Raw genomic sequence first — 15,276 nt, 5'->3', positions numbered from 1 at the left:
CTCCACGAAAAAAAGTCCTCCAACCTACGTCTCGAAAGAAAAGATTTTAAGCTGTAAATATTCTGCGCAACGAAAATATGTTCTCGTGTCGTGTAAACTTTTAAAATCTTCGAATGATTTCTATTGCAAAAGTCATCCGCGTCGTTGTATTTTGTTATTTTTAATCGTTTAAATTTGTGCGTCTTTTTGCTCGGCACTCGCAAGCAGAACGATGGTTTTCACCGATCGACAACGTGTTAAGTAGTGCATACATTTCTCGACGTAAGAATGTACTTTTCCGATCTTGCAGACTGACTTTGCAATTTCTAGCTTCGCGAACGTCTCGTAAGAATTCGAACGCAGAGTTTTCTATCGCTTGTTGCTCGCCATTGATTCCGGATTTGCTATTAGTCTGTTGCGCATCGAGCGTGAACAAATAGCGTAAATCAATCTTCGGTACTTACATCGCTCGGCACTGATGCTCGTACAATTAATCATGTCGATGATTTACAACGGCAACTCTAAAATATCAATTCCAATAATTCAGAACTGTTCAGTGCTGAATATCAATCAAACGCTGAGGATTTCTTTTACGTTCAAGGTGAACTTTTAGCAAAAACTGTCGTTAAAGACTACTATTATGACCGCATTGAATACGTAGCAATGTAACAAATTTTTAACTCGTTGACCAGAGTTAACTCGTCATTCAGACTGATAGTCTCTTTAGTTTGCAAGCACTGAAATCCACTTAATAGAGCTCATTTGCCTTTTAGTAACTTTTCATCCTCTGATGTGTAGCAATTCTTCGTTAACCTTCTTAAAAACGAAATCATTGAAACCGAAGAAGCATCGTTGTTTTTTACTTTTCTGAGAGAAATAACAAATAGTAAAATTCGTTTATTCTCTATATTTCTCGCCGTAAATTTTTCTCGTGCGTCCCTTATTAAGATAAAAACATTTCATATGAAAATTATGCACGACCAGTAGCTGCGAGCGATTCTTCGAAGTTATAAAACGAAATTCTATTCTTAGTCGAAGGATGCGCAGCATTAATACCGAGATCGAATGATCGCACTGTTCCCCTGCACATTGTGAAAAACCAGTCACATTCTAAATATAGTAATATGAACGCAGATCGTTCGATTATCTCTCAGGTAGAAGACGATTTCTCGAACTCCGTTCTGGACAGGCCATCTAAAATCTAAGTTGGGCGTTACAAAATTTCCTTGCTCGTTCTCCTTCGTTCTAGCCTCGTGGCACGCGTCCAAACGAGATATGGCCTTCGGAAAGAGATTTAAGAAAAAAAAAAGAAGAAGGGAACTGCGCTTTTGAAATCACGACTAGTTGCAATCCATTTCGAGAGCAATACACGGGGGAGAAAAAAGGAAGGAAACGAATCGATACGGGAAGAGTGCGCCGGTTCTTGCGAAAAGGGAAAGAGAAAGATACGACGAGAGGTAAAAAGAGAGAGAGAGGAGGAGGAGACGTCACGCGAATAGAAAATGCCCATCTCTTGAGGTCATCTTGATCTCTCGAGCCTTGGCCATCGGGGGAAAGTGGACTTCTGCCTTTTATGTCATACGTGGTCGACTTTTGATTCTCACCTTCCCTTTGACATTTCAATACATTCGATTCTTCGATTTGCCATTTAAACCAAGCAAACGATCGTGCGTTAGGTTGACCAGAAAATTCTATCATATTTTTCTGATTTTCCTTGTCGTTATCTCTTTGGAAGGAAGAAGTCGATCGTTATTTATTCTCCGCTTAATTTCTCAGTCTCGTTAATGAAATATCGTTTCGCTATTTCTACAATTTTTCGTTCTTAGTATCGAACTTATTTCCATATAGTTAAAACATTTTCTACGGATCTAAATAAATTACCAGTGTACGAAAAAATGTTGCGACTCTGCCTTCGTCGTAAATGTCTCTATCCGACAGTCGCTTAAAATGCGCTTCGCTGAACTTTATCACAGAACATGTTTAGAGATCCAATCAACAGCAACGTATTTTTCTAGAAAAATTTTTATGAATCATTTAGAATTTGATGTTTTTCAATTTGACGTGGAGGTAAAGTTATATGCGGAGGTCAAGGACCTTCGACTAATTTGAAAGCTTCGTGATTTTACGGTGCAATTAACGTTATTTGCCTGCAGAAAGTTTCTATTCCGGTAATATCAACCTTATCTCACTAATTGTGTAAAAAGCATTAAGCATAATCTTGGTCGTAGCTGTGGTAATAGTTTTCATTCGTCGTTTGCCGCGGAAATTACGAAGGTTGGATCACTGAGGAAACAGTAAATGAGAGTAGTTGCGACGTTGAACGATCAAATAAATTACTTACTCTTTCTTTTATTACTTTTAAAAAGCCTTTTCTCTTTTCAATCAGCGCGAAATATCGATAGAAAGAAGAGGGGTAAGAAACAACTATTAACAACAAAGTAGACTCGACGTAGAGTCTGTTAGGAGAATTTCAAAACTGTCTATCGAGTGGCTTAAACGCAACTTTATTTGTAATTTATGCTGCACTTTTACTCGTTTTACGTTTCGTTAGCCTCGCTTTCGAAATTTCTAAGTAAAAAAATCGCGATTACAGTTGAATTATTTAACCGTTGAATTAAATCATAATATATATATATATATTTATGTATTATTTTAAAGTCGACTAAATAATAACTGGGATGTGACATTAATTGTAATTTAATTACGATTTTGCATGTATTTCACTTAATTAATCTCGATTTCACTAAAATTGGGAAGAAAGTTGCAGTCACTTTTTATTTTTCCCTTACATTTTGTGAAAGAACGCATTTTGGATTATCTATAATCCAGACGCACGAAACATCCAAATAATTTTGCTAATGACTCTATTTGTTATTCATATTGTATTTTACTGTATTATTGTATTTTATTGTGTCTGAAATTTCAGTAATTTAAATGTCGATGACTGGAGAATGTTTTAATTAGAAAACATTTTATAAGTTTTGAGTTTCGGTAATTTCAATAGTAAAATTGATAACTAGAAAATGGTAACGATCGTCGAATTATCCAATTTTTCAGTTTTGTAGAATTTACAAAATAATACATATCGATAATCGATAAGATTTGGAAATTACAAACTATTTTACGCGTAGATAGGTTTATCTGTAATTCAATTAATCCAATTTCCAAAACTTCTAATCAATACGTCACATTTTTGCGATAAATTCTTTCATTCCTAGCTTCGTGATATAAGAAATATCTAGCATTAACGAGAAGAGCCTGCATTTGTCTCCAACTAGATTCTCAAAACATTGTTCAATAATTGAAACGTAATTTTGTTAGCAATTCCTCTTATTTTTTATACGCAATTTTATCATAACATAGGTATAATATTATCAAAATTTTGATACAGGGAATACAAATCCTCCTATATAGCTACGTAGCAACATGTTGAATAACGCGATGTCATATCCTATGACCAGATCGTCCATCAGATAATCCAAATCCGATTAATTATTTGACTAAACATCTTCTGCTATCTACGAATAGAAATTCCATCGAAACGTTCATTATTCATCCTTTTGCTCCTCGAGTTTGTAAAGAAACTGTAACTAGCGTCTTACAGATTATCGAACGAACGTATCGTGCGAACGATCAGTAACAGCAATGTAATGGCCAATCCACGCTCGTTAAATCCATCGTTATCCGCAGGAATTTCACCGATCGGAAAAAGTCGATGAAAATGTCACTAGACGCTGAACCTAGAACGCTCGTTTGAAATTTTGTCGGCCACACCCGTTCTCCCGTTGCACCTGCGAGATATCACCTCGTTTTCTATGATCGTTGAAACACGGTTCGCGCTGTGTGCACACTTATGGTGGCCCTGCACATACATATAGCGTTCTTGTTGTTTTCCGAGCGAGCCACCAATCGAACGTACGGACCGCTCCTCTTACGTGAGCCTGTGGAACAAGACTTTTACGAAAGTCTCGAGCATCGACGCGAGAAAGTAAAGCGTATCGAGTTTGCCTTCGGGCGAGCTATCTGCCCCATTTTCCGACCTCGTGTGCCGTGTCGTACAATGTCCGTATCACCGGCAGTATCCGCCTGTGAAATGCAAATAACCTCCTTTTCCATGGCGCGCGTCCCTTTTCCTCAGACGGCCGAACTGAGCGTAATGGAGAGGAAGTTGCCGATTTCCTACGTTATTCTCCGATAGATCTGGGAATCAGCCCTCCTCGATTCACGAAGCACCAAGGAAGCAATTTACTATGATCGTTCATTACCATTATTTAGCGTTTCTCATGTTCGCCGATGGTTCCACCGTAATGCCGCGAAAACGGCTAGGAAACCGCGAGACGTTCTCTTTGGAATTAGGTGACGCGTAGGATTTGAGTATTTTCCATACAGGAGAAGAAATATATTGTTTCGTACGTGTAATAAATCGTACATTTTACCTGGAAGTTGGCTGCAATGTACGATATTGGACTATTTTATCGATGATACGTAATAATGTCGCAGATACAGGGTCCATTTGTAAAATCTAACTGGTACGAAACAAAGGAAAATTATATCGAAGGTTTGATGAAATTGAAAAGGGAAAGGTTTGAAAGAAAAAGGAACGAGAGCTGCCAGGAACATATATTCTCTGCTTTGTATATATTCACGTGCAAAGATCTGTGCGAAAGATGGATTAACACGTAACAAGGAAAATTATCGATAGCGTCAATTAAGCTCCCGTTTCGCAAGTAACTTCTGTACTAATTATCTTCGCACGGATATGTTAGTACGAGATGAATCTCCGATCTGTTATTCGGAGCTAATTCGCTTTGAAATATTTAAGTTGTTGTTTTTCTTTCACAGAATTTCATAACCATATATCCTTCACCTGTAATTATTGTATGTAATGCTAGATATATGAAGCAGATTTCTATGCTAATGTAATGACACAGATACTATAAAACTAATATGTAAGATTAATTTTGTTTCGTCTTACATGGCTTCAATAAGAGATACACGTATATAGTCGACTAAAGGTGTTTTACTTCGTTGGCGAGGAAATGTTTTACAACTTCGTACGAGGCTGTCCGAACGACAGCTGTAAGCACCTACATTGACAACCTAAGACAAATTATACCAGCTGGTTATTAAGGAGTCTTGAAGTTGTCACAATTTTCCTCTTCCAAGAACATGAAAGTCCCCTTCCTGCTACTCTAATTAATGTAATAAGATTTAGAAAAGCGTAATATGTAACATGCAGCCCCTATAAAACGTAACTGCAAATGAGACTTGTTAATTGAACTATTAACTCTTATGAGTTCTACGAATCTATATAAGAATATAATAATATACGTTAACTGAAGAGAATTAAGTACGAATAAATGCATACTATACAACGTTTCAGAAAGTTTCTATATAAAATTCATAGGAAATGAATATATTTATAAAGAAATCAATCAATGATAGAAATTAATACATAACATAATAATATAGCATAATATAATATATTTTACTATGTCCACAACTATAATTTCTCTATTATTTGTTAATCATTTTGTTCATTCTAATCGCAAGGCAAGAAAATCGAAATGGTCCTTCTTGTTCCATTAAAGACCAGTTTAAATTACTACAAAACCTACTAATAAACTTCCGGCCAATAAAAGAGAATATTATTCATGAATGTTAAGTGACACTATATATAAGTCCGTACAAATAACAGTAATATATGTCCAAGTCTGATTTATCTTATTTTAACGGACTAAATGCTTAAAACGTAACATAAGAAATAAATATGAAAATATCACAATTTCCTCCGACTGTTTTTGCTTCTGATAGGTATACTTTAATTTCACATGCTGACGTAAATTCAGCATCTGGCCAAAAAAGATAGTTAATACGAAAGAAAGCGGTCCGGATAATATCAAAGCGTTTTGACCATTATCTTATTCCGATTTTCAATCGACAAACTTCAGAACTAAATATACACTCACCTGCCAATTTATCCATTCATTTTCTGCGATTGTCAATGGAAAGCAGGATGCGCGCGTAATTTCACATATTTTCTTGAAAGATCGTAGATCGTGTCTAACCTTCGAGCTCGCACGACGTGCACGCAAATCCCACCTTAGTATTTTTTCCCTTCCTAGAAACAATGGTCGAGAGACCATTGCTTGTTGAGTTTCCTGGTTTGAACCAAGCTTTCGCTTTCCAAGTAACTCTCCTGTTAATTACGCCTTGTGTGATGTCGCACGTATGCTTAAGACGAAACTTCATTCCGTTGTTCGAACTCGTTCTTTTCGAAATAATGCCCGCAGCCATTATCACTTTGCAAATTGAAAAATAGAATGAAGCGAATAGGAAAATTAGCATTGACGTCGAGTCCGAAACCGATCGAAAGCTTATTTTCGTCTACCACGGATGAAATTTTTCCATCGAGTAGAACCTGTTAGCGAATGCATACCATTTCACGATAGATTTCCTGTTACTTTTAAAAGGTGCTCTTTCAAAGAAGCAAGTATCAAAGTAGTAGCACAGCATGAAAACCAGAAAAACCAGGCGAAGACCAGTCCAAATATTTTTCAGTTTCTTTCGTCGATTTCTTTATAGTTTCCTAAAAATAAAATTTTTTACGAACCTGCATACAGTCGATATTTTTCTTTTCTATAGAAGAAAAGATGTTTAATCTGTTGGTCGCCTTTGTCCACCCGCGATATTTCTCCACTTCTTTCTCTTTTTCTCTTTCTTTCTCTCTTTTTGTTTCGAAACTCACAGTACCAGCCTAAAACAAGCTGTGACCTCCACCACCATACCATGTCTGAGCTCATGGCCGATGATTCACTTCAAAAAATTATTTCTATATTTTTCGTATATTTTTAAAAATGTCACAGCTATGTAGAGAATGGTTGTTTGGTGTGGTTTAAATGACGAGAGTACGAGATATTGAAACCGTCAAATATATTTTAAAATAATAAATAAATAAATATAGATAGTGTTCGCTAAGACGCTCGTACTAACGGATTTGCTAAAGACAATATGTGTATAAATCGCTAATAAGATCGTTCGAGACTAACTGATAAAACTGATATTGATTCGCACGACTGACTCACCTCTGGAAAACATGGTCGAGGGAATAACCGGAAAATTCAAATTCGTCTTCGTTTGACGGTTGCTCGTAGCGGCGACATTGTTTTGCTCGGAGTTTATTTATTATTATATTATATATATATATATCCTAACGATGTTGATACTCCGAGTCAAAACAACGACATGATTTGAATTGTCCTCTACCTCATGTGCCGTTACAGCTATATTCTTAAAAATCTTCGTACCTTTGGTACAAAGAAAACGCGATCCTATACGTGTAGTTTACTTATCAAATGAAAGGTAGTCACTTTTCACTTTCAATCGATGCTCTCCTTTTTGACAACACGATCGAAAGTTTCCGAGAGCCTTGTATAGATATAAAATTGAAAGTGTTAATATTTGGAGTTGCAGTGTAACACAGCCATTAAAAATTCCGTTTACTAAGTCCGGATATCCTGTTGAAAACGAAAGCTTTCACGTACATATCTTCCCTTTCGAATGATAATAATAACAACAGCAATTATTCGCAATAATCACATGCATCGAATATTAACGACACCGCCAAATAAAAGGATGCGTACTAGAAAATTCATTTCCTTGCAGATGAATGAAAAATGGACTAACAGCTACAAAACGCACGAATCTATTTGCTGACGTGTTTCCGAAATTATTCCGATAAAATTTTTAATTGCAATTATAATAATATATCCTGTCATTATCTATAATGTCATTTAATTATTATAGGCATGGCGATAAAAATATTTTAATAGAACATTTCAAGCAATTCGTACGTACATTTCCAGTGCATTTTCTTTTGAAAAAATATTTACACAAAAAGTATTTGCTACTTCTTTGAACCAGAGAAACAGGTATACGCTGTCGCAACTGTATTGCTTAATCTACATATGTATATGTTAATATCCAAGCAAACTATATTTTTTTTGTATCCTGAGACGTCCATTCGAATACTATACATATGGTACGTCATTTGTGAACGCTGATATTGCAGTAACATTATGCTGATTACTAACACATTGTCACTTGTGATGTAATAATGCGTCTAATATTACACTCACAGTTGAAGCTTTGCTGCTTTGAAACGATGCCCTGAAGGAAAAGTCGATGGATAGATACAAATTGACTAGCGACCGAAGAATTAAGTCCGTTAAAAATTAATTTATGGACAAGTAGTTTAACATTCTATCACGGTGCAAATATAGGATGTTTAAATCTATCGAGTGCCAAAAAGCAGTAATTTGAAAAAAAAATTAAATTATACAATAAAAACTATCATATAGAAATAAGAAATACGTATCTATCTTATAAAATAAGTACCTATATGTAACAAATAGATATTAATGTTAAATAATTACATAGCTTTAATAGTTTTAACAAAATTCTCAGATAATCACCGTTACTTTAATATCACTGAATTCCATAGAAAATGCAAGTTACATTATACTTTAAGGCGCATCAATCACTTTTACCGCAACTACGGAAGAGAAAACAATAATCGCTCCAAGAATTTATTACAGCTTTAGATGCTAGTAATGTTAGACATCGATACTACGAACAATTTCCCTTTACGCATTTCTCTTATTAAACATATATTTCTTTCTATATTTCATACAAAATTTTCCCAAGCCTGCTTCCACTTACAATCGTCTTTTCACTCAAATTCAAACCCAAAAGGTTCGACGTATAAACCTTGAGAACTTTGTACAGTTAAAAAGCCTCTAAACTCTAACTTACAACTAATGATCTACGACTATCATTTCGTTTCAGAATTACGACACGCTGAGCAAAGGGAAGAAATCGTGGAGTGTGAGACTGGGTCTGTCGCGACAGAATCAAAGCACCGATGATCCTGGCAAAGTGTGGGGAACGATAAGCGGTGGCAGCGGAATAACGCGTCAAATGATCTACGGGGATCCATGGCTCTATGGTACGGTTCGGTCTTCGAGACCTGGACACGAGCCACGAGGCTTCATGACACCACCGCCTCCGCCGCCACCGGGAGCACCAGTATTGGTAGTATGTTCCTGTCCGGAATTTCTCAGCGGAACCACCCGGAAATTCGGCAATTGCCGCAAATGCGGTGGTCATCGATTGGCTGGTGTACCTTTAGGAGGAACATGTCGGTTACCACCGGTTTCCTCGAGGTCGAGGCCCAGCCTCGCCGGTAAGTCTCTCTATCGATGAAGAATTTAGCGGTTACAGTATCGATTACCGATTGTTCTTTATCTTTCGTGTTTTGCTCATGCCACGAAGGAAACGTGAGCAGCTAAAGGGAGAGATACGTTTTGTAATTAACGCGTACCTACACGCGCCGCTTAGATCGGTTAACGTTTGCTAATGCGTGGTAAGTGGCTGCATTAGTGAGTTGCTAAGTTTGTTAATGAAATTTCTCGCGTGACATACTTGAGCGAAAATCCGAACGATTCAAAGTGTACCTTTACTTCGTGCAACAACACCAAGTTACACAATTTAGTTAAATTTATATATTTATCTATAGGTATTTTTTTTTCATTTTTTTTTTTTTTGTATAGATATATTTAATTATAATAGAGATTTTTAATTTTAATAGAAATTTAGCAATGTTCCTTCTTCCATTATTATATCTTTTTAAAAAAAAAAAAAAAAGAATGGAAAGCAAAATATCTCACGCGATTACGTTTAAAACTATTCATTTACCACGTTCAAAGAATTTCCATCGCGATTAAATATCACGCGTTAGAATTCCACAAATTACAAACGCAAAACCGTTCCGATATCTCACGTTTATCGTTAGTGAACGCAATTGAAAATCGGCAGGAGTGCTGAGGTCATCGATAGACGATCCGTACGACCTGATGCGTCGGAATCGGTTAGTGGAGCCGAGGACGCGAGCACGCAGTATTTCGCCGCACCGACCATTGTCTCAACGCGACTCTCGGAGTCAAAGTATGGCGCGGAACACGAAAGAGCGAAAGGGCTCGATCGAAGGTACTTCCTCGAAATCCGAATGGTTCGACAAAGAGGCGAGCGCCAGCTACGAGGACACAGGACGCAAGCAACGTGCGAACTTCATTGGCGTGTCCACGGACGAATGGCTCGAGGAATCGCCACTGCTAACGGATTCACGAAATCAATCGGTCTCGACGACCGCTGTCAGGCTGCTTCGAATCCCGAAGAAGGTGAAAAGCGCGAAGAACGATTGGTCGGATTGCTCGGTGGTGAAAACACCGGAAACCAGTCAGACGAAAAGCAACCATCAAGATGATTGGAAAGAAAGGCCGTCGAGCGCCGGTGATTCAAGAAAGAGCATCCTCGTGTGCGACGTAAATCCCTATTTGTTGTTGAAGAAACAAAAGGACGAGGACGATCTGAGCGACGACCTGTCGGACAACGCCCTCGAGCAGGATGACGCGAGACCGCTTTCCAGCCTGTTCGATCCCTCGAAAGTGAAATCGATCGAGAGGATACCGAACAGAAGCGCGGTCGCCGCGATCGGTGGCCAGAGAATAAGGGTGTTCAACGAGCCACGAGAAATCTCAGACGACGAGGAAGTTGCACCGGTCACGAGGATTCCCATACCAAAGGTTTCACCGAAGCGACCACCGAGAAGGCTGAAGGAAGCCAAACAAACGCTGAAGAGTATTCTGAAGCGGGGGAAGGTGCTCGAAACACGTAGGAAGAACGTCCTGTTCAATGTCGACAATGTTATATTCGCGCCCGAAAAACCGTCCGAAGTAACGCGACTATCCTGGAGCAGAATCGGCAGGATCGCGAGCTGCGCCTCACCCAGGGAGCAACCGAATAATGACGAGTCGGAGGAGGGTGAGGAAGAGGAAGAGGAAGAGGAAGAGGAAGAAGAAGAGGAGGAGCCAGTAACTATATCGTCGCACGAACAGAGAGAAAAGTATAATTTCATCACCATTCCGAATATCAAGGATCCGAAGGTGGATAGAGTTCGACCGAAGGAACCTAGAATCTCGCAGCATGTGTGCCAAAATCCTATTAACCCTGTTGAAGGAATTAAGGTAGATAAGTTCGTATCCTCTTGCGATGCGGAACGTGTTGCCTCGAAGAAAAAAGAGAACGTCGAGGTACAACGGCGGAGCGAAGATATCGTTCCACGAAACTTCACTGATCAAACTGTTCACTCGTCGAGACGCGAGAACGCGAAGGAAGAGAACGAAGAAAGGAAAAGGATAGAGGAGACGAACGAGATCAGAATGAAGAAGGACACCGAATCGCAGATCAAGATCGAGGAATGCAAGGATCGTATTCCAGGCATCGCCGTAGACGAAAAGGACCTGATATTGAAGTCCGAGGGTAAGAATTTCGATTATTCTTTGTATTATATTCATTGAATGTACCTTTTTCACTAGATCTTGCGAAAAATTCTGTCGCTTTTCCTAATCATTTTTAGCACAAAATGATAGATAAATTAGATCAAAAATATGGACCATAACGACGATCGTTACACCTTGAAAAAGAAAAAGATAAACATACCGTTTAAGGAAAAAAATAAACATATTGTAACACAAGCCTGAAAATATTACAGATGTAATATTTCATCTAGCTAAATGGTCATACGTAATAAACGTACGGTTTAGATCGAATCAATGTCAGACTAGAATCAAGGTTGCCTATCTTACATGCAACGCAATATCTAGATTTATTTTATAGATATCAGTGTTTATCGTGTCACCAGCAGAGTACATGAGAATTTTTATTTTACAAAATGCACATTATTACATGTCCATTAGTCATTGTATGTTCAAATGGCCTTCCTTTCCTCAATTGGCAACTTCCAGAATCGCTTCTTTTCGCACAAACACCAATTATTCCCTTCCTCTATAGTTTCACTGATTTATCGTTTTAGTCGTTTCCTTGCAAAACAATGTTTAGTATAAAATATCGTCTTAGTCGTTTGAAAGTAATCCTCGTGTTTTTAATGTCTATCCTGTAAAATATCATATTCGATAAGAGGGCAAATAAAGTAAAAATACTATTTAGATAGAATAAAATGTAAACGTGAATTAAAATAAAATAAAAATAAAAATATTTATAATCCTATCTACAATTTATAGATTTCTATTATTTGCCATTATGGACACTTTCTGAAATAATATTCGATTATTGAAAATAATTTGCAGCATGATATCCGTTAACAATAATAATTTCTTAAAGAATTTCCCCAACTTGAAGTCATAAATCTTCAGACAATTTACAGAATAATTCTCCTTTCTCTGGGTATCGCGAGCGTGTAATTATGCATTTTAGAGATCTCACGCGTTTTCTCTTCTTTTCATAACTATTCACGACTTCACACTTGCATGTGATTATACCTTGCAACACAGCCGTATTTGTTTACCAAAAGATAAATCTGTTCATTTTTCATGACTTAAATTGTTATCAAGAACAAGCTTACTGTCCTCCTAACAATACGCATTTTCTTCTTTTATTTACATAATTTCACGCTAGATTCTATATCGTAAATATGTAAATACTTTGATAACAATTTCAACCAAATATACCATGTTTTAGTGGCAGATCGAATAATACTTGTCACTAATTTACAGAAAACTCCAAAAAATCGTCTTTATCACGCAGCCAAAGCGAACGATCGTTTAACAGACCAGAGGTATCAGCCGGCGATGTGCTTTTTATGGATACCATGCGCCTCAGCCTGTGTAGAAAAGTGAAAGAATCGTCGCCAGGTTCAAACGAGCAAACGATTCGACATAAAGATTCAATCGAATCTACGACAGCGACGATAAAAGATTCAGACTTGAAGGAAGAGACTGATTCGATTAAAATAGAATGTCAATCGGAATTATCAAACGCAAAAGAAATCGAAGAAGTTCCTGCTGAAAGTATAATTAAGCCAGAGATGGAATCTTCGATAGAAATTCAAAGGAATTTTGATGGGAACGGTGATCATTTCCGAGGAATGAGGCCAACAAGTTGGTCTCCTCCGCCTGGAAAACAGAAACATCGTTATAAAATCAGCGATTTTGATGCGAAACCGAAAATCGTGAATAATATCGAATCGGAACGAAGCAGTCCACTGTTGAAGACCACTTGGAGCACATCGAATTCCTACGGATCGTCGAAAATCGAAATCGGATCGCCGACCATGGAGAACAACGTGTATAAAATCACAGTCAGTCCCCGAGCTTCGCCTCTTATACATCGATTGCAGATAGGCCCGGGTACTAATGGGTCGAGAAGAACGTCGATTTTAATCAACGGTGACACAACTCCTACCGCTGAAACATCGCCGGACAACAAAGTGACCATCAGCGTCGGTGGAGAAGACAGCGTTTACAATCCCACGGTGATCTCGGTAAACTCGGAAAACTTGCCGCGAATAAAGAGTTCTAGCGAAAATCGAACGCTTGTGATCTTGGACAACTATAAGTCAAACATCGTGGTCGAATCTGTCAAAGAAAGCGACAAAGAAGATATAAAATCAAAACCGTTAAATGCGATTGAATCGGAATCTATCGAACAGACCGAATATCCTCGAAGAAACAACGAAACCTCGTCCGAGAATAGAATAGCGTCAAGTGTCCTAGAAACGTTAAGGGACTCTGAGAAGCAAATGAGATTAAATATCGAAAGTAAAACTTCTACCACGGAGAAGAGTGGTAAGTTTTACATAACGAACGAACGAGCGACACGAACGGAACAAACAACACAGCAAAAAGATGCGGAAAATTCGTCGAAACTTTTGGGACTGTCGAAAGAGGCACTGATCTCGAAACTGCTCGAGGATTCCCTAAGGAAGGCAAGAGAAAATGGAGAGATCCTCGACGAAGACAGCGGCGAAGCTATTTTGAAAATACTGAAGCAAAGTTTGCTGAAGAGCAAGGAGTACGAGAGTTCCGAATCAACTCTCGAGGCGAATTATTCGAGAGCATCCAGCTTAAATTCGGATGGCGATTTCATTTCGACGAATCTCTTCCTTGAGGAGAATCCCTATGAGGTAATCAAGGAGCCCATTTACGAGGAGATTCCCGACGAACCTCCGCCTCTGCCACTGAGTCCGCCACCCACGGAGGATTACATAAAAGACAGAATATATTTCGGTGACATCGATTACTATAGAAAAAGTAATTCCGATCAGTTCCTTGGGTCCTACTTGACGGATAATGTTTTCAAAAAATCCGAGGATGTTGCTGAAACGTATTTGTCGAAGAGTCCCGAGGACTTCTTCAAGAAAATGTCTACATCGCCAGAAGAAGAGAATATCACAAGTAAATTCGAATTGCTTAATTACCTTATGGACTCGAAGGATCAAGCGACATCCATCGAAGAGGAAGATGACGACGACGATGAGGACGAAGAAGATACAGAGGGAGATCTTGAAGCGTTGTATGAGCAAAAGGAGACCAGCCTCGGCGATCTTAGTTCGAAGAGTTCGCAGATATCCAACGTTTCCGATAGCAGTGAGGAATGCAATATTATATTGACCAGCTCATCGGAAACATCAAAAGTATGTTTCCATCAGAGTTTTATATCTTTCTTCTATTTGTTTTTTCTTGTATAATATTACATTATTATAATGCTTCGAAATCAGAAATCAATATATTCTTGATGCCATACTTTTGCATTAATATAAACCAACTTTGTATTTTTCTCGCGATAATCGTCTATTTATTGTTTCTCCAATTAAAAGTTTATTGCACACACGTAAATAAGATAACATCGCGCGTAATACATGTAATGATAACTCAGATAAAAGTCGTGATGTGAGTTACAATTTTTAAAGGTAAGAGCCGTAGATATAGAAAGAACTGATAGCGGAGTGGGATCAGAAAGCAGTCAAGCCAGCAGCACTCGGGGCGTGCCAAGACGTTGGAGGGCAGGAAATGTCTCTTCGGGACCAGGAAGTCTCCTCAGTGGAATCCCACAAGTGATTTCCGGTGATTCAAAGCACTGCGAGGACTGCGAACAACGTTTGGATCCTTTAATAACAGACAGGTAAGCGATGATATAATAATATTAGTGTACAAATTAACAAAAGAATACCTGAGAGGAAATAAATACAATTACAATTTATATTCTAGTAGAATATGAATTAGATAATATTTTAATGCACGCAAAATCGTATGAATATATACATATATTTTCAATGTTTTAGTGTTACAATCTTTCCTAATTTGTAAAAATATATCCATTAATATCTTGTTAAAGTACTATTATTATTAAGTAATAAATACTACTGCTACTACTACCACT

General features: G+C 37.9%; 1 protein-coding gene across 3 annotated transcripts in view; it reads left to right on the top strand.

Moving 5' to 3' along the window:
- The window catches only part of Rhogef64c (Rho guanine nucleotide exchange factor at 64C), a 45,890-nt gene that overhangs the window by 27,350 nt on the left and 3,264 nt on the right, over positions 1-15,276 (top strand). For all 3 annotated transcript variants that reach the window (XR_011800167.1, XM_072006143.1, XM_072006142.1), the window contains exons 3-6: positions 8,827-9,223; positions 9,856-11,358; positions 12,612-14,530; positions 14,807-15,018. Coding sequence is in view for 2 of the 3 variants with exons in the window: in XM_072006143.1 (XP_071862244.1) it covers positions 8,827-9,223; positions 9,856-11,358; positions 12,612-14,530; positions 14,807-15,018 (4,031 nt within the window). In the remaining variant the exon portion in view is untranslated. The remainder of the gene's footprint in view (positions 1-8,826; positions 9,224-9,855; positions 11,359-12,611; positions 14,531-14,806; positions 15,019-15,276) is intronic.

The sequence above is a fragment of the Bombus fervidus genome, chromosome 6 (assembly GCF_041682495.2).
Source record: "Bombus fervidus isolate BK054 chromosome 6, iyBomFerv1, whole genome shotgun sequence".
Lineage (NCBI taxonomy): Eukaryota > Metazoa > Arthropoda > Insecta > Hymenoptera > Apidae > Bombus > Bombus fervidus.
The sequence above is the reverse complement of the archived record's forward strand: the minus strand, read 5'-3'. Positions and strand labels throughout refer to the sequence as shown.